Source organism: Telopea speciosissima, chromosome 2, assembly GCF_018873765.1.
Source record: "Telopea speciosissima isolate NSW1024214 ecotype Mountain lineage chromosome 2, Tspe_v1, whole genome shotgun sequence".
In the NCBI taxonomy this organism is placed as follows: domain Eukaryota; kingdom Viridiplantae; phylum Streptophyta; class Magnoliopsida; order Proteales; family Proteaceae; genus Telopea; species Telopea speciosissima.
The window spans coordinates 10531289-10555420 of NC_057917.1; the positions used below are offsets into that span (position 1 = coordinate 10531289).

Consider the following 24132-nt stretch of genomic DNA (forward strand, 5'->3'; position numbering starts at 1 on the left):
TACAGCCGGGACATCCAAGTTACATAGATCTTGAAGCCAAAAAGTAGAATATGGCCAAATTGTCTTGCACGTATAAGATAAGGCCTTCCGGGGTTAAGGAGTCAGCAATGTTGCTAGAGTCCTTAAATACATGATAGATAGAGCATTGCTCAAAACAAGGAATGAGGTGGTGGATATCTTGTACAATAAGGGTCACCTCGAGGGTGCAAGGTCTGGTCGGGTTTGAGACCAGATTCATCAGTTCTAAGCTGTCCACCTCGACCAGAACTTTGTCCAGAAATTCACTTAAGGCATGAACAAGGGCAGTTCTCATAGCCAAGGGCTTCACCGATAAGGCTGGAATGGACCTGAGCAGGCTGGATTGCCCAATTGACTACAACAGGACATTTTACAACCAAAGTGGCAACATCTTTTTTATCCTGGTCACACGGGAATTTTGGAATTATGGTGACAAAGAAAAAAGTACCATGCTGGTTGTTGCAGGACCATTGGGATTGCCAATTGAATCATTACAGTTTGCATCCATTGTAATCAATTTGGATCGGAATGTGGCCTATGACAACATTCCCATGAGTCTGTCTCCATCCCATATGAAAAGACACCTCTACTCCCGTTTTGCGAAGAGAGATAGACACATGGGAGTGCTAGCATATAGAAAACTACTCCCCTACTCGTTATTTCTTTAGCTAGCTCGTAAAGAATGTGCTTTCATTCACAGTTCCCGTATCCCTCTATCCACCATACATAATATTTCTAGGTGGATTAATGATTTAAAAGTCATAAATCCTGTAGAATCCATGCTTTTGGCCCAAGATCAAAACTCTTTGTTTCTTGTAGACAGCCAAAGATCACCTTCTCAAGATCATCTTATTCATGGAAGTTTGATATATGGACTTTAGAAATCAGTATCAAACTATCCATAATCAACAACTGCAAGCATCAAAGTCAGTTTGGTCAAGGAGAACAGAACAGAAAAAATTGAAAAACATTTGACTCTACATGTAACACTTGAGGTAACAGCATCATAGAGAAATCTCTGTTGGAGTTCAAACAATTCAAAGATCACTAATTTCACTCTTCCATGGGGCGATTCTCCTCTGCCTGTTGATAGGAAACTTTGACTTTGATCTTCGGAAGGGTGAGAGATGGCTCTTCTTGAAGGGCAGCAGGAGCCTTGACCATGTGGATGCCCTGCTCCAACTCCTTTGCCGCCTCCCTCTGCTCCTTGGCATTCTTTCCCTTCATCCTGCAAACAATTTGGGACATCATTTACACCAGTAATTGACAAATGCTTTAACATGCATATAAAACTGCCTAGCAATGGCAACAAAACATACCTCAATGCATGGTGTCTGGCTTCCCTATCCACTCTAACTTTATCTATCTTCTTAATGGCCTTCAGTGTGTTCTCTGTAACATTCCTGTCATATCTCTCTGGTCTATTTCGTTTCCTCTCAAACTCAAACGTTGAATCCTTTATAATTCATAATAGACAATAACTAATTAAAAAGGGGGAAAAATCATATAAAGAGAAGAGAGACCAAATCTAGCACCGCATTTTAAGAACCTAGAAGGAATTAATGAACAAATCTTATTACCTGAGTCATATCCTTTCCATGCAACCGTCTGTATGCTTTTGTCCATTTTACTTTGCGAGGATTCCGCTTCATCTTGAAGTTCTTGTGACATTTGGATCTACAAAAACGAAAAATCTGCAGAGAATACACTACTCAGGACTGGTAGCACCACCAAAAGTAAGACAGGTCCATGCTTGCATATATAGTTGACCAACCAGGCTGTTCAAATTCTTGTCTAATTTTTAAGTGTGGAACTGACTACATCTTTGCTGCCGATCAGACATTAGAACCATCTGAATGATGTCTTGCCAAAATCACATATTATGTTACTCATTTTACTGAAATTTGGGGAAACTTTAGTTTGCTCCAAGGACAAACCAAAATTTACCTGCCACCGCAATTTTTGGACATTCAGATTCCTTCATATTTTGTTCTTTATTTTTAAGTGGGAGCGGGGTCATACTTTTTGGAGCGTTTTTAGTTCTTGGGTTGCTTTCCCAGCTTATTAGGTATTCTTCGATCCCTAGCTGCATTTCGGTATTGCCATAAGTTAGAATGTGAAGGGAGAATCCACCACTTCAAATAAAGGGCTTACTGGTCCAATGATCGACTCTTTGATTCTTAAAATAATGACTAGCAACGTACTCATTCAAGTGAGGGGAGTGACTAATAGGAGACTATAAACCCACAAGACTATAAGATACTCAAGGAGATGGAGGTTTAGGGTCTCCAGACATGTTCCCAATGTTCACGGAGGATATCAGGAACATGCCCCCAAAACAATCTCAAAGAGAATGTAAACATCCAGCAACAGTGCTACTGTGTTCTTATTGTATTGTAGTTTTCATTCATTGATACCCAAATATGAATTATTTAATCTTTTGCTGTTACTCCTCTCTGTACTTAATGACTGATTGGCTGTCAGCATAAATATATGCTTTTCTACAAGCAATAAAAGCAAATACAGCCATATCTGTAATTATAACTGGTCTTTCAAATCACAATAGGGTAACTTTGTAAATTGATGTGCTTTGTTTTTTTTTTTTTGGGTGAATGTTGATATGTTTTGTTATGTAAGGCAATGTTATCAATTTCTGAATACCTTTTCATTCTTCTATTACCACGGTTGATGTGTTACATTCTGTAAGGCAATGTTATCAATTGCACTAGCTAGAAAAAAATATTACTCAAGTTTTTAACTTCTTACTAAGCTTAGACAACAAACTGCACCTTATCATGTAGGTGAGAACTTGGCAAAGAAAATATAACAAAAGGGACTAAAAGATAATAATTGTACCTGTGCATCGTTGCGTACAAACTGAATACCATGCCCAGGATAAATGGTGGAAGAACAGAACCAACATTTCTCTAATCTCATTTTATGCCAGGTGCTGGATCAACCCGCTTCTCTGCAGTGGAAATGAATGTCAGTCAAAGGAAGAACATTAAATGTAGTTGTTTTTTTTCTAATTTCTGCTCAAAAAGCTCTGTTATATTCAACTATCCAGCTGTAAGTACTCTCAGTTAGGACTAGGTATTTAAACTTCAAGTTGGGTTAGGACTTGACATCTTAATTCGGAAGGTAATAAATCAAGAATCTGAGATTCGATTTATCAATAGAGCTCTGACCCATGAAGAAATTTTGGGCACTAGAGTTGCATGGAGAGAGAAAGATAAGGGATGTTTCAAACAGAACTGGCACCATCATAGTTGTTTCCGGTACTGTATATTCTCCAGTACAATCATGGTTCTGTCAATTACCTCCCAGAAAATCCAACCGATGTTTATCCAGTATAAGTGCTCCCCTTTTATCAATCCGCCAGCATTGACAAAAAGTTTCAAGACCTCATGAGTGTTGGTTTCCAAAGGAAGCAAATTCCTTCTCAACATCCAACAAAAGGCTCAACAACAGGGATTGTATTTTATCTTTTCAGAAGTATAGCATGTATTCTTTTATTTTTATTGTCCCTTTCAGCTAAAATATTCATGTCTTTCAATTAAGTTCAACCATGGGTGTTGCGAACTTCCTTCTATATATTAGAAAGTAGTGAGCGACTTTTGACTTTTATAATCTTTCAAAGTACGGTTTCCAAAATCCTATTCAAGGAAGAGAGTGTGTGTTCACCAAAATATCCCTAAGAGAGTGAAAGTGTTTAACACACTAAAACATGAAAATAAACTAAGTATAGAGCTAATTCCGTATGCAACCTTTGTACCTCTACTTTAGGTCCATAAAAGTAACTTATTACCTAGGTACCCCTACTTTAGGTCCACCACCACCATCACCGCCACTACATGAGGCTGGATGATATAAAGATGGAGTGGACAAAATAACAAGGTTGCATGTTATTGATTTTTATGGGGACCACAATCTAGAGCAATATTTTGATTGGGTTTATAGCTTGGAAATTTTCTTCAGATGGTACAACTTGACAGAGGCCAGGAAATTGATATTTGCAGAGGGTAAGTTGAAAGGCATGGCACGGGTCTGGTGGATCAAACACCAACAACAGAACCGTACTCGAGGCCTTGGGCAAGTTACTAATTGGCTAAGATGCGAAATGCAATGGACCGGAGATTCCAACCGACTGATTACAAGCAGTGTATACACCTCGAATTTGTGCAGTTGAGACAGGACAGTATGTCAGTTGAGTACGTGGCCAAGTTCTATTACTTAGCCACTCGTTCTGAGTTTGAGTGAGATGAGGTTGTCTTATTAGCACAATTTTACAATGGCTTGCATCCACAGATCAGTGTCACACTTGCCTCCAGTAGACTGCCTACTATCGAGGAAGCAGTTCAGGTGGCATATCAGGTTGAGGAAAATTTGAGGAAACTTTATAATCGAAGGACTTTTACTGACACATATTCTAGAGGTGATAGCTTTTGCCCACAACAGTCTTCTTCTCAGGAGAAGTCAATTTTGGTTAGCAAACCACATGCTAGTGGTTCTTCTATGGCACCTACAAGACCGGTTCGTCCTTACTCCCACCTCGGTGAGGTTCAGATAGACCTTATTCTCCATCTCGACGTGGGTATGACAGAAATTCGGTGGTGCCGAAAGCAACTATTCAGTGCTTCACGTGCAAGGGGTACAGGCATATAACTGCTCAGTGCCCTAACTGTTTGGTAGCTTACATTGACAAGGACAACTTCATACCATTTGAACCAACGGAGCAATGGACAACAAGGACAGTCCATCTGGTGGCTGAACGTGAGCGTGAGCCTCATGAGGTCCATGATGATGATGATAGTGATGGTGAGCGACAGTATTGTTATGTTATTTGCCCCCTCTTGGCTACACAAAAGGTTTCCAATGAGGAATATAAAGATTGGTGTCGTAACGGTATTTTCCAGATCAGGTGCGATGCAATGACAACCTGTGTGATATGATGATTGACCCAGGCAGTTGCACCAATGTTGTCGTTGAAGATGCTGTTCGCAAGTTGGGTTTGAAGACGGAACCTCATTTGAATCCCTATAAGGTTGCGTGGGTGAACAACACAAATCTCAAGGTTAATGAAAGGTGTTTGCTCACGTTTTCCATTGGTGGACTGATTGATCCGGTGCAGTGTGACGTCCTCCCTCTGAAAGTCTGCCACATCCTTTTGGGACGCCCATGGTTGTATGACTAGAAAGCCAAGCACTGTGGTTATGAGAATACATATTCCTTTCAACATGGTGGACTTGAGATGAAATTCCTCTCTGCGAAAGACCTTCACTCTATCAAACTCAAGAAGACAGCTGGTACATTACTCCTATGACGAGATGACTCAAATGACATGTATGGACCTCATCCAAACTTGACCGAGTCGAGTTCTTTTCAGAGAAGGAGAGCTGATGCAGTTGCCTTAGCCTGGCTGGACCGATATGACCTACTTTGGAAGCCTAAGCCAAGAGCCGGTCCTAAATCAGTTTTCTGGTCTGGCAAGGGCTGGTAGATGCAATCCTTAGTTTCGTTTATTTTATTTCATTAGTAGATTACGTAGGAATTTCTTGGGTAGTTTCCTTTTCTTAGATATGGCTTATTTTGGTAGTTTCCTCTTTGGGTTGTTTCCATTTTAGTTAAGTTTTTATTCCTATGCAAGGCATTTTCTATTTATTCAATGTAATTGTAGAAGAGTAACAGATTTGAAGATTTGAGAATTGAATATTGAAGCTGAACTTGCTGGTTTATGCAAGAAGTGATTGTGCATGTGTGTTCCCTCTTCTCTCTTCCCCCCCTGCATTTCTGATTTCTTCCAGGCTTCCCCCTTCTCCTAACCGGTCCTCCACCAAACTTTCTCTCAACTTAATCATGAATCGGAGCTGCTCCCAAATTACCTCTAAGGCATTTATTCCTTCTTTTATCTTTTCTAGTTTTCCACTTATCCATCTCAACATCATCATCTCAGCTACAATAAGTTTGTTTATATGTTGTCCAACATTCAGCTCCTAGTCACTGGTGGTCTTGTCCACTCTTCTTTGATATTAAAATATTTTTTACACTCACCTCTGTTGAGACGAACTCACAACCACAGCAAGCTTAATTAATTTCACTTAACCACTAGACTACAATCTGCTACTTCACTTATGATAATGAACACAACTAATGTTCATAATGTGAGACCTTTTTCTTTCTCATAAGAAGATTGTTAAACCAGAAACTGCTTAACTACGAACCAGACTCATAAATGGTTCAATATCTGTTTCTGTCTTCAAAACTATCTATACAACTACATCATGCCTGAGAAGTTATCTGTGAACACCATAATTTTAACAGGGGAAAAGGCTCTCTGAGCCTAAGGTGTACACTACGCCTCTTCACATTCATTATTATATAAATTGTTTAAAGGAGAGAGAAACAAGATTTAAAAAAATAATGTGAGAGGGTGTAGTGTACCCTGCTTACTCAGAGAACCCTCTCCCTTTTAACAGTGTTCCTGTTTTTAATCTTTGGCTTGATTGTTTTTTATTTCAGAGAATCATAAACAGAGGACGTTTTTCCTCTATACAAAATTGTGCCTCCACTACAATCACAAATTTTCATCAACTCAAAGCATGCTTATCGTACATAAAATGGAGAACAGCATACAAATATTCTCCTTAATGACTTGACATCTGATTAATGGAATTTGTATTTTGTAGAGATTGCTGATAGTTCCTCCAAAGCTAGCTTATGGAAGTAAAGGGGTCCAGGAGATTCCTCCAAATGCCACAATTGAGGTAACATATCTTTTTTATTCATTATCTTCTATTAAATTTCAGTTTTTTCAGGCCAAGCGATTGTTGGTAGTTTATTGTTTTGTTACCGTGAAATTGTTGTTATTTTCATTGGTTCATTGGAAACGAATAAAATCCATTTGCCTGTTGTATTTGTGTCCAACTTTGAATCAAGCTTGCTCTTCTTCATCTTATTTCTCTTCCACCCCCCCCCCCCCCCCCCCAAAAAAAAAAAAAAAACCCACTGTGTCTTTATCCTGATTTTGGAGGGATATTCTTTTCTTCCTATTAAATTAATTATGTTAGTTTAAAACGGTACATTTCCTACTTTAATTCATTCAGTTTTAAGTTACCAAATTTGACATGTGGTTTTCTGCCTTCGGTGGTTATGGAATTTGAGGAACTTTAGTGGAAGATGCAGTGCGTCGCTCCATGGCCAGGAATGGGAGGGGAGTTTAGTCCCACAGCTTATGACCTTGGAAGGGCCTCTCCACCCTGAAGCTTGGGCTTTTGGGTTGGATGCCATTAAATGGTTTAAGAAATAAAGGAAATCTGGGCAATTAATTTTTTAAAATAAAAATTGGCAACAGTTTTTATAGATCAGCAGGTCTAGAGGGTTTCTTGTGTGGCAATGTCAACCGTACTGATATCAAGAAAATGTTCTGGATTGGTCACATGTTGAATTTCAGACTCAGATTCAATCATAACCCTCCATGTATTACCATATTCCCTTGTCTTTCAGCCACCCATATAGTTTTAGAAAAGCTTCATTTTTTTCACTGGATTTCAGAGCTTCATTATTCCACTTGGCCAACTCTGTTTTAGCTGAAACTTGACATGTGAGTAGGGGACTTTGAGGTCCACCTTTCAACAAAATTTCATCTCTATCCAATCTGCGCGATGTTGCAGCTATTGGTGCCAGGCTAGAGAAATTTTCTGGAGCTGCTGGACTAGAAAAATTTCTTCCAAATTGTTCTCCATTAAATCTCAGGAAAGAACTTTTCCTTAGATGAATCAACATCATATTATAAAGGTGCATAAAAATGATAAACCAAGGTATATAACTCTTGCATCATGTCCTCTATGTCATTGCGACATAAAGGTCCAAGCCCATTTGAAGTCATTCATCTCATTCCTATCATGGGAGGTGTGGGTAGTACTACTGCTCCACATCTATAGTGGAGAGCCCAAGTCAATGTTACAAAGCATGGTGGCATATTGGCATATTCTCTTCCTCACAGTCACATTATCTCTTTTCCTTGTGTCTTAAGATTTGAAGGACATCAAGAGAGCAAGTTTCCAACACAATCCTTGATGTGAGGTGTTTTTCCCAAGAATAAGTTTTTTTTTATTCTGGTCAATCAATCCCTGGGGTGCATCTATCCCTCTGACCGGAAAGTTTTTTCGATTCAGTTTTGACCACCGGGCCCAGGCAAGCCCAATGCTTGACTAAGGTTGGGTTCTTCAGCTACCCCGCCTGCTAGGCCTTGATCAGGCAGGCCCAACCGCAACTCCAGATCAACAATGCTAATGTTACATTATTTTCAAAATTCCAATACCTTATATTTAACCAAAGGTAAGGTATATTTGTATTCCCCTTAATTTCGTACCCATTCTCCACCCCCACCTCTACCCCAGGAGCAAGAGGGTAGGGAATCTTGTCAAAAAATTTGGACCATGTTTTTCAACACGTTTGCTATATTACTTTGTATTTCTAAAACTGAGGTCATGATCAGCTAACCCTATACCTGACGGATTGGCTACAGGTATTTCTAGGGATGTTTATGTGGATTCTAACAACCTGATGAATAAGTTTCAGAAACCAGTAGAAAACCAGAATCGTAGACTAAGGAAAAATTCCAGAATTCAAGAGAAAACCAACAATAACAGATCAGCAACTCAGATATGGTTCAAATTCTGGTCAAAGGCTCAATTAAGAGGGGAGAACATAATATCAAAATCTGAGGTTAATCCAAGGTCGGATTCTGGGAGGTGAGAAAATCCTACTGCGGGTAGGACACTCAAGAAGAGAGTTCCAGAACCACAATTTGATTCCAGAAATTAAGAAACCAGAACAGATATATTTATGATATCAAAATATGCTGGAATTTCAGTCACAGAAACACGAACAAATATCTGGAATCAGGATGTTGAAAGATGTCTTAATTCCAGAAATTGAAGAAGTATGCCAGCACTAGGACTCTTCTAGTGCGATGGAAAATAACAACTTGAAACCACAAATCAGATTTTATCACTGATGTTCAGGACAGAAACTAGAAGAAGAATAGAATAACAGCAATGAACTTAAGAATAAGAACTAGAAAGAACTGAAATAAAAGTGGTGTGCAGGGTAGGGTTTTCAGTACTTACTTGATGATTGATTGAAGAACAAGAATGAAGATTAGAAAATGTTAGAACAAACACCAAACAAAACACGAACAAAAACGAAAACAGAGAAAGCTGATACAAAGATTTAACATGGTTTACACACCAATATGGTGTGCTACGTCCAAGGGCGAAGGCAAAGATGTATCACTATGTAAATCAGAGAAAGTTACAATGGAGATCTCTCAAGAACATCCAAAAACGGTGTTGCTGCTCTCTCCCAGAAACCCTAAATCGAAAACCCCAAATCTCACTCACTCTACAACAAAGTGGGTAAAGAAAAAGTTGCATTCGGGTCGCTACCTGATCCTAGACTGCAATCCCACCAGTCCTTACTACTGAATCACCACAAAAATGAAGGGTAAAGCCAGAATATCATAGTTGTCAAGGCGTCGCCTAGGCGGCCAAGCGGGAATCCATGTGATAAGCGATGGTACGCTTAATGAGAGTCACGAAAGGCAGGAGCCTTGACCAACTAGGTGTCGCCAAGGCGGTTAAAGCGATGCCTTGGTGTGCCATGTGGTCAAGTCGGCCGCCTCTCTTGTATGGTTTTTTTTTTTTCATGCATTATTCCTTTATTCTGTTTCTTTACTTTTTATTTGTTGATATACAAGTATTTCGTGTAATGCTGCTACATGGGATCATATAAAACTAAAATCCCTAAAAAGCCCTAAAACTTCTCAAAAAGTAAAAAACCCTCGACCAATTTTTCTCTCTGCGAAGTCTAAGACTCTGCGACTCTGAGCAAATGAAGGCGGCAAAGCTTCTTCCTAGTTCCTCTTTTCCGGCACTACTATTTCTGGCAACTAGACTCAGACGAAGTCACGAAGGCCGCAAAGCTTCTTCCTAGTTCCTATCTTTCCGTCTCCGGCAAGGTAAGTAGTTTGTAGCCCCTACTCCATAGTCGTCTTCTTCTTCTACTCTGTTTTTTTTTTTTTGGGGTATCGCCTGCTGCTGCTTCTCTTTTTTCTTTTTTGCTTGGATAGCTGCTCTGCTTCTTCTTCTCTTTAACGCACTAACCTGCTGCTGCTTCTCTGGTTTTTTTTTTTTTTTTTTTTTCCGCTTGAATGCTTGGTTAACTGCTCTTCTTCTTCTCTGTAGTTTGTAACGCATGCTGCTGCTGCCTGCTACTTCTCTTTTTCTTTTTTGCTTCGATAGCTGCTCTACTTCTTCTTCTCTTTAACGCATTAACCTGCTGCTGCTTCTCTGTTTTTTTTGCTTGCATGCTTGATTTACTGCTGCCTGCTTCTTCTCTGTTTTTTCTTTTTTTTCTTTTTAAGTTCTTCTTCTTTGCCTGCTGCTGCTGCTGCTGCTGCTTCTGTGTTTTATTTGTAATGGAATAATGGTGAATCGCTGAATGAATCACTGAATTATGATCACTACTGGGCTTATACATCTACATCTGTAATTTTTTTTTTTGGTAATGAAATGCTTTATAGTTTATTAGTTTATGTACAGTATGATGTCTGATTATTCTGAATTTTTATATATTATGTATGACTTTTCATTTTGATGACTTGAGGTGGCTTAAATTTAATTTTTAATGATATAAGGTATGATTCTATGATGCATCATGCCATCATGTATTGAGTTTTTTTTTTTTTTTTGGGGGGGGGGGGGGGAGGGGGAAAACTAACACTAGACCGCCTTTACTGCTTAAGCTCCGCTTAGGTGGCCGCTTTACCGCCTAAGCGCTTAGACAGGCCTCCACCGCCTTGGACCGCCATGCCGACGTGACAACTATGCAGAATATCATTCATCAAATTCGTGGGGCGAGGGTAGGGGGTTTCTGTGGAGTAAAGACTCTAGTTAGACTGAGTCATATCGGCCTTAGAAAATTCTATCAGCCAATAAGATTCAATCCTGAACAAAGCATGAAAACTGGAAACCAAAACAAACTATGAATCTCCTCCAACCGTCCAACCGCAAGTTGCAAAGAAGACTCCCAATCTGACTAGGAAGCTGGAAAAGTGAAGCAAATAGACTCTAGGCAGGACTGCAATTTATACGTCTTGTTTCATCCTGATTGCACCTGTTATACGACTTGTTTCATCCTGATTACACCACTGAATAAGAAATAAAATTATTAAATAACAGACCTAAAAGAAACCCCACGATTGGAGTGAACAGGACTGAACCAGAAAAATTGGTTCAAACTAGAACCACAAGGGGGTTTTTTTTGGTCTGGTTCTCCTCCTGCGTTGGTACTTGATAGAGTACCTCTGATCTGTTAGTTGTTGTTGAAATTATTTATCCACCCGTGTCCCCCTTTGGATAGTTCGTCGTGTTAGAGCTCCTGTTTGATATACATATTATTTCCTCCCTTTCCTACAAGGTCGGTCTTTTAGAGGAAGCGGTTCCAACATGGTATCAGAGCAAGCAGGGGTCACAGTATCGAATCCCCCTGGGAGCGGGCAGGTGTTGAAATTATTTATCCACCCGTGTCCCCCTTTGGATAGTCCGCCGTGTTAGAGCTCCTGTTTGATATACATATTGTTTCCTCCCTTTCCTACAAGGTCGGCCTTTTAGAGGAAGTGGTTCCAACAGTTGTATATTAGGTCCATTTCTAAGTTGGTGTGTTGTTGTTATATGGTAGTTTTCTTCCCTTTTTTTTTCTTCAATAAAACCTGTTAGTTATAAAAAAAAAATTTGAGGTTGGAGTACTCTTGCACAAATACATGCATGCATTTTTCATCCCAAAAAAAAATGTATATAAGCTTTCATTCATTGCAGAAATTCTACTGTCATATTCTAGAACTGATGCAGGATATTTTCAATATCCTACATTTTTTTGGGTCATGGGTCGAAATTGTTGACCTTATTTAATAAAGGACAGGTTTGCTACTTTGATATTATAATCATACCCTTTAAATAGTATGGTTAATCCTGAGTGATAAGAAAGAGTTCCTGAATAAAAAATAAGAATCTTTAAGAGAAAGACAAATAATAAGATTTAGAACAGAGTAGAGCTTCTGGAATAAGGGAATGAGGGGCGGGGTGGGGGGGGAGTGAAAGGAATTTACCAAGAAAAAAATCAAGGATAACAAGAGTTTTAAAGAACTAAAAGTAGCCTGCCAAGAACTTAAATCGAAGCAGAAACAACTATCAAGAATTACAAGAACAGAAAAAGAATGTGATGTAATAGATAAATACAGCATTTATCACTTGACCAGAACAACGAGAAGTATCACTCAGGCACCCAACCCTCAATTTCCTTGTTCCATAACCAAAATCTGGATTTTAACTAGCAATAGGCCGTTTAATGTAGACCTTTTCGTTATTCGACTCCTACTAGGGATAGTTAAACAATTTTAAAACAACACTCGGTTCCTAAATAAACTATGTAACTCATGTTTGTAGCAATTTCCACAATGGCTTTACCCCTTTTCCAAAACCAATACCAATACCCCCTCCCCCCCAAAAAAAAGGCAACTTAAAAATAGTCTATATCAGACTTCCAATCAAACTAAAATTCCTAAAAGTATATGTCATGCTACATCCTGGCATCTGTATGTACCATGTAATTTGGTCATAACTTCCATTAAACAGTTTAGAACTGTAAATTTAAGTCTTGTTTAAAATGTAACTAATAATCTTTCAAACATCACTAAAATAGATACAAAAGGACAAGTTTTGGTCTTCCAAAATATCTTCAAAGTGATGGAAATATTACAATTGTACTCAACCTATCAAAGAAACACATTTAGTGAACTCAAAATTCAAAGAAAATTGTTCATGCAAGCTCACACATGAATGACCTCCCTTGAGTTGAAGAGAGACTTTCTACAGAAAAAACACCGTTTTTAAAAGCTGGAGATGGCTCCGCATCAGCAAGTGTGTGACATATCTGTTGAGTTATGTAACCCGATAAGGGTACTTTGGGCATTTCCTTTGTTATTTTATTTCTTTATTACTCTTTTTAGCTATCATAGTCAGCTATAGAGGGTATACTTGTAATTCTGCCATAATTAATGAAATCAATATAGAGGGACTGAGGAGAGTCACAACTCACTCAAGACATTCTCTCATTCTCTCATTCTCAGTTTAGCTAACATGGTATCAGAGCTAACCCTATTCTGATCCAATCTCCTAAACCCTCCATCTCTTCCCTTTCTTCTACCTTCGATCCCTTCTCTCCTTCTTGTCTTGGTTTCCATCCTTCATCTTAGGGCAGCACTAATGAGGTGATCTTACGATCTAGTTGCTGCTCTCAACCCTACCTCCTTTTTTCTCTTATGTTTTGACACCTTTCTCTATTCGATAGATGCTTCCTCCTTCCCTGCGGTACTGAAGAGTTCTAAATCCTTGAAGATTTAGCCTACTTTCTCTTATAGGCCCTTCTTCCCTCTATTGGATCTTCACCTGCAACACATTTGCAGCATCTATCCATCCTTCAAACCCTTCTGATCAGCCCCTTATTCCAATCGATCACTTTTTTTCAGGTTTTTTCAAAACCCTGAGATTTATCGACTTTTGAGTTTGGGATTTTTTTTTTCTGCTGCTGGTTGCTTTGGAGGAGATCCCTTTGCATTCGAGATCCTTTCCCTTCAATCCTAATCAGCAGCCATCACTTATTTCCATTCTCCCTTGAAGATCCTACCCTAATCGATCTTCTTTTTCAGTTTTTTTTTTTTTTTCGAAACCTTAACTCTAATCGACTTTTCTTGATTAGAGCAGCTGAACTCCTTGTTGGTGCTGATTCTTTCGGAGCTGCTTACTACCATCAAGGGCAATCTTCGACCTTAATTTCAGCCTCAAATTCTGTGTTTTTTCAAGAGTGCCTACCTGGTGTTTGATGAATTGCCTCTTGAGATCGATTATCTCCCATCTCTTGGTTGAGTGCATAGGGTCTTCCTTCCTTGTTGGGCTGCTTCAATGACAGGCTCAAATGCCTCTTCTGCAACCTCTGGGCTAGATGGGCAGCCCCGGACAAACCTCCTTCCTTTTTCAGCTCCAATCAAGCTTGATGGTTCCAACTATCTCAAGTGGTCTCGGACCACCTATTTGACCATTGTTTGTCGAGGGCTGACTGGCCATATCCATGGGACCAACCCTATGCCTTCAGCTGGGTCTCCGCAAGAGAAGTGGCTGTCCAATGATGCCATGGTGATGTCTTACCTACTGCAATCTATACAACCAGATCTGTCCGACAATTTCATGCTTCTGGAGACAGCTTATCAGATCTGGAGTGCTTCCAAGGAGACTTATGGGCATGCTGGGAATGCTGCCCAAGTGTATGAGAGTCACAAGAAGGCTAATGAGCTCACTCAGAAGGAGTTGTCTGTCTCTACATACTATGCTACATTCAAGATTACTCCGCTTATCAACCCTCTACACCTACTGATGTTGCTGCCTACCGTAAACACGTTGATAGTATCCGCCGTGTGTACAACTTCTTGGCTGTTCTGAATGTGGAGTATGACCCTATTAGTATGCAAGTGCTGAACCAGTCTCCTTTTCCTACACTGGAGCAGTCCTTTGCCATGATTCATACAGAGGAGACTTGTTGGGCTGCGATGTTACAAGCTCCTACTGTTTCTAGGTCTGCCCTACAGACTCCTGCAGGCCCTGCTCCTATTGCCACTATTGACAGTAGTAATGTTGCCTCCAAAGAGCCTGTCAAGTGCGAGCATTGTCACAGGCCCTATCACACCAAGGCTCAGTGTTGGAAGTTACATTGGAAGCCTGCTGATTTCGAGGCAAAACAAGGCTAGGGGAAGCTCAAACCGAAGGCCAATCTAATTGAAGTTCCTACTCCTACTGCTACAGTCCCCTCTGCTGACACTGGTTTTACTCAAGATGAGCTACTTGCCCTCGGTCGCTTGCTCCAGCCATCTTCCACTGCACCTTCCACGACACCTGCATCATCTGCCTCTTCTGGTTCTTACTTTGCCTCAGGTATTCCGGTTGGTAGTCATTGTGCATCGGCAGTCTCCAGTCCTTGGATCATAGACTCCGGTGCCACTGACCACATGACTAGCTCCTCTCATGTATTTCATCATTATTCTCCTTGTTCTAGTAGAAATACTATTCGAGCGGCAAATGGTTCCCTTTCTCCCATTCATGGAAAGGGTTCCATTCACTGCTCTCCTACCATTACCCTAAATTCTGTTTTGCATGTACCTTCCTGTCCTACTAATCTTCTCTCCGTTAGTAGTCTAACCAAAGATTTGAACTGCAAAATAACCTTCTTTCCTTCTCATTGTGTCATGCAGGATCTGGAGAAAGGCCACACGATTGGGGTTGGTAAGGTACATGGTGGTCTCTACATACTCGACACGGGTCAGACTTATCCACCATCAGTTTCTTCTTCGGCTCATCAGTTACATTCCGCAACTTCTTCGGATCTCCATCTATGACATTATCGGCTTGGTCACCCTCCTCTGAGAACTTTAGCTTTTATGTTTCCTCAGTTAGTTAAAGATTGTAACAAGGATGAGTTTTTATGTGAAGCCTATGTCTTGGCTAAGCAGACTCGTTCTACTTACTCTCCAATCAATAAAAGAAGTACTTCTCCTTTTGCTTTAGTTCATACTAATGTGTGGGGTCCTGTCCGTTGTGTTTCCATTTCTGGCTATAGATGGTTTGTTTCCTTCATTGATTACTTTACTTGGACCACTTGGGTGTATATGACGCAGCACAAAAGTGAGGTTTTTCGATGTTTCCAGCTATTCCATTGTATGATTCGTACCCAATTCAATATCAAATTAAAAATTTTGTGGAGTGATAATGGCAAAGAATACATGGAAGGTCAATTCTAAACCTATTTGGCTGAGAATAGCATCATCCATCAGACCAGCTGTGTAGACACCCCAGCCCAGAATGGAGTCGCCGAAAGGAAAAATCGACACCTTTTGGAAGTGGCTCGGGCCATTATGTTTGCACGGCAGGTTCCTCCTCAAAATTGGACTGATGCTATATTCACTGTTGCTTACCTCATTAACCATATGCCTACTCTTGTCCTTGATGGGCGTACTCCTATTGACCTCATTCAAGGTTCTTCCTCCTTTGTGGTCCCCCCCAAAAATCTTTGGTTGCGTTTGCTATGCTCGCAATCATCACCTTCATGGTAAACTTAATCCTCGAAGCATCCGGTGTATTTTTTTGGGCTACTCCTCCACCCAGAAAGGATACAAATGTTATCATCCCCCTTCTCGGCGTACATTTGTTACCATGGACATTGTCTTCCATGAATCTTTGGCATACTATCCTCAGCCACCTCTTCAGGGAGAGCATGATCCAGTGTTTGAAGATGTGCCTGATCTTCTACCAGCTCCTACTCAGGGGGAGCCTCCTTCTTATCCAGATCTAGCTTCTACGTAGGGGGAGCTTCCTCCTCTAGAAGCTCCAGTCCCTAGTGTGCCTCTTATTCAGGGGAAACGAAGACCTGTGAGTCAAATTCCTGTGGATCCAAGTCTTCAGCTAGAAACACAAAAAGCATGTTGAGATCACCACTACTATACCCACTTCTCCAACCGTTAGAACTTGATCCAAATCCAGATTCCCCTGCGTTGCCTGGTAAGGACCCCTCTCTTGATTTACCTATTGCTACCTGTAAGGGCGTTAGATTTTGCACCCAACATCCTATCACCAATTTTGTTTCCTATGATGCTTTGTCCCCTTCCTATTATGCATTTGTGTCCTCTCTTTCCTTTGTTTCTATTCCTCAAAAATGGCAGGAGGTAATAGCAGATCCAAAGTGGAAGACAACCATGTTGGAAGAGATGATGGCCTTAACAAAAAATGAGACATGGGAGTTGGTGGCTCTTCCTTCGGGCAAGAAAATAGTAGGTTGCAAATGGGTGTTTGTTGTGAAGCAGAAGCCTGATGGAACAGTGGATAGATATAAGGCCAGGCTGGTGGCCAAGGGCTTTACCCAGACCTATGGCATTGATTATCAGGAGACATTTGCCCCAGTGGCAAAGTTGAACACCGTTCGAGTTTTGCTATCATATGTTGTCAATCTTGGCTGGGATTTGCAGCAATTGGATGTGAAAAATGCATTCCTTCATGGAGAATTGGAGGAGGAAGTCTATATAGAGGTCCCTCTAAGTTTTTCTTGTGACAAGACTCATGGGAAGGGTTGCAGACTGAAGAGGACATTATATGGGCTGAAACAATCTCCTCAGGCTTGGTTTGGCAGGTTCCATAAAGCAATGATCTCTGTAGGATACAAACAGAGCAATGCTGATTACACCTTGTTCATCAAGCGGAATGGAGATAAGGTTACTCTTCTCATAGTCTATGTCGATGACATAGTGGTCATTGGCAATGATGCAGAGGAAGTCTCTCACCTAAAGACATTCTTGGGCCGAGAATTTGAAATGAAGGACCTAGGACAGTTCAAGTACTTTCTTGGGATTGAAGTTGCCCGTTCTCCCAAAGGCATCTTCCTCTCCCAAAGGAAATATGTCCTAGACTTACTTTTAGAGACTGGCTTGTTAGGATGTCACCCATGTGACACCCCTTTGGAGGCTACTACTCAACTACAAGAGAAGGATGGTGATCCAGTTGATAAGGGGCGCTATCAAAGGTTGGTGGGAAAACTGATCTATCTCTCCCACACGAGATCAGACATTGCATTTGCTATTAGTTTGGTCAATCAGTTCATGCATGATCCCTACTCCACCCATATGGCTGTTGTTTTTCGTATTCTCCACTACTTGAAGTCAGCTCCAGGGAAGGGGATTCTCTTATCTCCACATGATCATCTCCTCATTGAGGCTTACAGAGATGCTGATTGGGGTGGTAACCTTGACAGAAAGTCCACTTCAGGCTATTGTACCCTTGTCGGAGGTAACCTTGTCACATGGCGAAATAAAAAGCAAAATGTGGCGGCTAGGTCCAGTGTTGAAGCTGAATTCCGCGCCATGGCCCAGGGCATATGTGAACTATAATGGCTTCAGGGTTTGCTCCAGAATATTGGTGGTTCTGTTCATCATCCAATGATGTTGTACTGTGACAACAAAGCGGCAATCAGCATTGCTCACAATCCAGTGCAACATGATCGTACTAAGCATGTGGAGGTCGACAAACACTTCATCAAGGAAAAGTTAGAAAGTGGGCAGATCTGTATACCCCTTGTGAAGTCAGGAGATCAACTTGCAGATGTCTTCACCAAAGGGCTAAGTGGAAAGTTGTTTCATCCTAGTTTAGTCAAGTTGGGCATGCATGATATATATGCACCAACTTGAGGGGAAGTGGTGAGTTATGTAACCCAATAAGGGTACTTTGGGAATTTCCTTTGTTATTTTATTTCTTTATTACTCTTCTTAGCTATCATAGTCAGCTATGGAGGGATACTTTTAATTCTGTCCTAATTAATGAAATCTATATAGAGGGACTGAGGAGAGTCACAACTCACTCAAGTCATTCTCTCATTCTCAGTTTAGCTAACATCGAATGGTTATGACCTACTATATAAGGTTTACATAGTTTTTTTTTTCTTCTTCCTGCTGTTCTTTTGGTTTATTGCTTTTTAGAATTATTTCGGAATTCTAAAATCGTGAGCATAAGAAAATATTCTCGAGTTTAAATATCAAAATGTCCTTGGATAAATGCTGCATTTCCTTTGCCTCCTAGTCTGTTCACAAAATATCTCCTTGGCATGAAATATATATGAAATATGGAGTTCGCAGGATTTAGAAAACTCAGTGGAACCTGAATTTTTCTTACAGGGATGGGGTGCATTGGGGGTGCGGATGTCTTTTATTATCTGAAGTTTCATGATTTGAAAAGTCCTCTCTTAGTTTAGGTTGTCTATGAGAATATATATGCATAATAGAATTTACAATGATCCCCACCAAAGAATTTATAAATTTGGGCTTCAAAATCTATCGGGTGATGTGTCATGCCATTTTGGACTTGGGCATTCACTCTTAGCATTTGTTTCATCCAAACCCAATTTCCAAGAAAGAATAATTGGAATTTAAAACAGTACAGCAGAATATCGTGGGCAATCCATGGAAGGGCAGGATGAAATGATTGATATCCATCCAAGGAGACAAAATTCTAGGAAAAAAGTGGTCAATAAAGAAGATGTAAAGCATATTTCCAAGATTTTGGTATAGGATAAGGTGACGGTTTGATTATGAGGAGTTCTAGATGTGTCGATGGTGTCACATTAATAGTTAGGAATTTTTTTTTATATGAAGGAATCTTTGAATTTTTGAATGCCTCCTTGCTTTCATAGTCTTGGGCATTGGCTGACCATTGACCAATTTAAGCACTTCTCTGAAATATTCTCTCTTTTGAGAAGTAACCAGATCTATTGCCTTACCTAATTCATGCAAATCGTTTAAGTGAGCCTGCATTATGTCAATCAATGCCTGGTTATTGCACAAACAGTTCAATGCCTCAAAAGTCTGGACGGTGAAGTTATGTAGCTTTAAATGATGTTTTCATGTTACAGTTCACCTGGTGAAGTGGATGCAGAACCTGTATTTAGGATAATGTAAATATCAGTTCTTAGAAATTTTGTGGAAGTCAGCCCCCTTTTGAAGTGTGCACAACATATATGATGACTATCATAGACTAAACATTTCAATCCGAGCAGCATTTCTGTTGGTATACAATTTTCACTGCCAATCATTTGTTCATCTAGTTCCCTTACCATATATATTGTCTGGGACACAGGATAATATTTAATGCTTCTCATTATTAGTCCTTGTGAAATTCTTGCCAAATCTCCCGGTGGAAAGTTTTCTGTCAGATTAATTAGGACATGACACCATAGGGAGACTAATGATGACGTAATTAATTGGCACAAACCGTAACTACCACAGGGCCATTAGGTGAAGGGGAGAAATATAATGCCAATAAGCAGACAGGAAATAAAATACACCTACAGTATCTCTTGCAGTCCATATAGGGCCATGCGAATATGTGATTGTCTTTATTCAGTCCCTACTTTAGTTGGTAGAATCTTTGCCATTAAAAGTGAACCAGTCAAAGAAAACAACTATCTCTAGACTCCACAAGTATCCCTTTCTGCATTCCAGGTCAAAAGTTACTCTTCCCAATTGCACAAGTAGACAGAGCAGTTCCAGCTCCGAATCCCCATTAATGACAGGGAAGTTTTCTGCCTTTTCCAGTTGTTAATGTCCATTTCTTCTTCTTAATTTCTCTCTTTTGTCCTACTGATATGAACATATCCTAGCTATATAGCTACTCTTTAGCACTCATTTATGAAAATTAAATTTTTTGTCACTCCAGTTCGGTTTTGTGCCTTTATCATTACCATCATTGTCATCACCACCTATTTTCAATTGTGAACTTATCATTGCTACCTTCTCCTTTCATCTGCAGTTGGATGTGGAGCTACTAGCAATCAAACAAAGCCCATTTGGGTATGTAATGAGAACTGAGAAAGATGCTAAAGCATTTTCCTTTGTATGTTTGTGTGTCCACTATCTTCTTCTGCCTCTCTTGACACCTTACAATTGTTGCTTTATTGTACAGATCTGCTGTAAAGATTGTTGAAGGATGATTAGAGTTAATGTTCTCTCACTGCTTGTTTATCCCAGTCACAGCCGCTTTTGACCTTTGTACATATTTATTCATTGAAGTGATGAGAGTAAAAGCTCGATTGCTCGCAAATTCTGGGGGGCGTTGATTGGTGCCCTTGTTCATTTCTCGTTGTGGGCCATGGGCATCCTCCTCATTTAATTTCTGAAACTGTGAAAAAATGTTTAAGTCAGAATTAATGGGTATTATATTATAACAATTGTAGGAAACAAGTTTCAAAAAAAAATTTTAAAATTTTTTTCTTGTTTCTTTATTTTAGTTTATTCTTTCCAAGCTCTCTCCTATTTCTGTGTATTTCACTTATTACATGCATTTGTTGTTGTGAACATGGCAGATTGCGTCTCCTTGTGCGTTGCATGTCCCTTTTCATAGTGTCTCTCCGGAATGTCCATGCAGTATGTTAGATCATGAAAATGGACTCACTGTAATTTTGAAGATGAGCAGTAGTAAATCATTGTAGAAGAGCTATATGAAGTTAAATTTATGGATTCTTTTTTCTTTCTTTCTGGAGGTTCATGTGGATTTTAGTTTAGACATAGGTGTGTTGGTGTTACTTTCTTATTGATTGCTCTTTGGTCATCTCTTTTAACAAATATTTGTTCATGACATAGTAACCAGAAGACCTCTGTGCACCCCTGGTTGAGAAAGTGCTTACATAAATGGAAGGGAGTCCATTTACATAAAAGAGGGAATCCAACAGCCCTATAAACGTCAAAAGTTTCAATTTTGAAGATTCTTGAAGTTCCTTTCCAAATTTTAATGAGACCCACTTTATTCTCTTTCCACAAGTATTTATTTGCCCTCTGTTTTTCTCCTTGTACCATAATCTGTCCACTCTTCCCTCATAGGCTCTTGATGATGAAAGGTAGACCAAACTCAATATCTCTTCTGTGTGTTTGTCTTTCTTTGCTTCTTTTCCTTTCTCGTTTCTCTTTTTCCCAAAGGACTTGCCCAAATTGTGGCTCCATGGAAGTCCCATATCCTCTAAGCACCAACCCCAGCTGTGGCAACCCTGATTACAGGCTTCGTTGTGACGGAGCGACTCACAAGCTTTACTTTGACACCCTGAATGGAAGTTCTTATCTTGTACTCAGCATCCAAGCCACTCTGCATCATATGGTGGTGCAACCGTCACCTTGGGTGTCTGGAACATGCATCACAGAGGACATGGTGATGAGTCAGGGCCTCCGGCTGAACCAGACACTCCCTTTCAATGTTACATCATCCAACACAATTTTCTTGTTCAACTGTTCTCCTCGCCTCTTGCTTTCCCCTCTCAATTGCACATCCTCCAGTCTTTGCCATCACTACCTAGAGAATTCGGGAGGTATCGACCCAAGGCGTGCTCTCCAATGCACAAGCGGGCTTGAACCATGCTGCACATTTGTTGCAGGTGGAATGCCTTCAGCTTACAAGATACGGCTTCATAGGTCAGGTTGTCAAGCATTTAGAAGTATTCTTAATCTGGACCCATCAAAACCTGCAAATCAATGGGTCGAAGGATTGGAGATTCAATGGGTTCCCCCACTCGAGCCTGTTTGTCGAACGCAACTCGATTGCTCCAAAGGATCCACATGTTCAAGCACTGCCAAAACTGGCATCTTCCGTTGTCTTTGCAATAGAGGATACCACTGGGACCATACTCGTGGAACTTGTTCGAGAAAGGCCGAACGATCCATACTCAGCCTCAGTCTAAAGGTTGCAGTTGGGGTATTTTTCTTTCTGGCACTTGCAACTGCAATGATTATCATCATGGTAAGCAAATCAGGCAGGTTATCCAAACGATCGAAGCTCGAGAAGGAGATGGAGGACATACTGAAAGCAAGCAATGGGGGGAAGCCAACAAGGTTGTTCAGTCTGAAGGAGCTGAAGAAGGCAACTGCTGGGTTTTCTAAGGACAGGCTTTTAGGGAGTGGAGGCTTTGGAGAGGTCTACAAAGGGGAGCTTCAAGATGGTACCAGTGTGGCCATTAAAGCTGCCAAGGTGGGCAATATCAAGAGCACCCAACAAGTGCTTAATGAAGTTGGGATACTATCTCAAGTCAACCACAAGAACCTTGTCAGACTCTTGGGGGTTTGTGTGGAAGCAGAGCAACCTCTGATGATCTATGACTACGTATCAAACGGCACCCTTCATGGTCATCTGCAAGGTAAGGATGGCACATTTTTGGATTGGAAAAGAAGATTACAGATAGCACTACAAACAGCAGAGGCCTTGACTTATCTTCACTCCTCAGCATACACTCCCATCTACCATAGGGATATCAAGTCAACCAACATTCTATTGGATGGAGAATTTAATGCAAAGGTGGCTGATTTTGGTCTCTCTAGATTGGCTAAGCCAGGATTAAGCCATGTTTCTACTTGTGCTCAGGGCACATTAGGGTACCTAGACCCCGAATACTATCGAAACTACCGACTCACAGAGAAGAGTGATGTCTATAGTTATGGTGTGGTTTTGCTTGAACTACTGACTTCCCAGAATGCAATTGACTTCTCAAGAGATCAGGATGATGTTAATCTTGCCATATACGTGACTGACCGCGCCAACCATGGTGCAGTAATGGAAATCGTTGACCGTAGGTTTCTAGGCGATGAACCATCAGCTGAGATGATGATGAGCATCAAACTCTTTTCGGATCTTGCACTTGCTTGTCTAAGGGAGAAGAAGGTAGAAAGGCCCAATATGAAGGATGTAGTTCAAGAACTTCAGTGTATTATAGGAATGCTTGATCAGAAAGAGGTTTCTACTGATGTAGGTCTTGGGGTCATTTAAGACTAATGTCATAGCTTTTGTTAAAAGACTTGTAAGTACTATTGCTGGGGTTATTATTAGTAAGAAGGCTTTTGAATATTCATGTTTGTAACTTTTTGGGTATGGTGGTGTCTGAATGATGTGAATGACGACCCCAGATTTTCAGTGTAGAGTAGTACATATTGGCTTAAATTGAAACTAAAGGTTGGGATCAGATACTCTCTCTTTGTGTAGAAAGTAAGGAATGACCCAAAAGCAAGGATGGGGAGCTGATTGAGACCTCTAAGAAGATATCATGGATGGGCTCCCTTAATGGGAAGAAAGAAGAATAAGGAAAGCAAAGTAGCTTTATATGTGGGTTTTGGCTTATTTCTTGAGAACTAAATTATTGTATTTGAGTGGTTTTTTTAGTATTCCTTTTGCTTCTTTGGGTTCAAGGATAAGCCTTCCCAGGTCCTGAAGTTCCTGGGTTTAAAAAATCATAATATTCACAATATTGAGGGACAAATAAGCAAAGCTTCGAAGATATTACAAGTTAGATATTTTTATCCAGATTTGATTCCGCAAATTACTCTAAAGCATATTTTTGCTAGGGAAGATAAAAAGCAAAGCTCATATTCTGCCTCCTTCAAAACTGTAACTACATAGAAGCTCAACTCTGGTTACCTAAAGGCTTGAAATCTGTATT

General features: G+C 40.3%; 2 protein-coding genes and 1 long non-coding RNA gene across 3 annotated transcripts; 2 read left to right on the forward strand and 1 right to left on the reverse strand.

Annotated features, from left to right (window-relative positions):
• Window positions 1-1012: 1012 nt before the first annotated feature.
• Window positions 1013-3014, reverse strand: LOC122650162 (probable ribosome biogenesis protein RLP24). The gene is made up of 4 exons (XM_043843485.1): window positions 2875-3014; window positions 1599-1712; window positions 1338-1474; window positions 1013-1246 (listed from the first exon to the last, which is right to left on the reverse strand). The coding sequence occupies exons 1-4, from the start codon at window positions 2953-2955 to the stop codon at window positions 1072-1074; spliced, it is 507 nt and encodes a 168-aa protein (XP_043699420.1). The 5' UTR covers window positions 2956-3014; the 3' UTR covers window positions 1013-1071.
• Window positions 3015-6640: 3626 nt separating this feature from the next.
• Window positions 6641-20757, forward strand: LOC122649491. Its single transcript, XR_006331295.1, has 3 exons — window positions 6641-6782; window positions 20472-20512; window positions 20625-20757. It is a non-coding gene; the product is annotated as an uncharacterized LOC122649491 (long non-coding RNA).
• Window positions 20758-21135: 378 nt separating this feature from the next.
• Window positions 21136-23868, forward strand: LOC122653168 (wall-associated receptor kinase-like 20). The gene has a single exon (XM_043847108.1). It carries the CDS (start codon window positions 21450-21452, stop codon window positions 23463-23465), a length of 2016 nt encoding a protein of 671 aa, XP_043703043.1. The 5' UTR covers window positions 21136-21449; the 3' UTR covers window positions 23466-23868.
• Window positions 23869-24132: the final 264 nt, after the last annotated feature.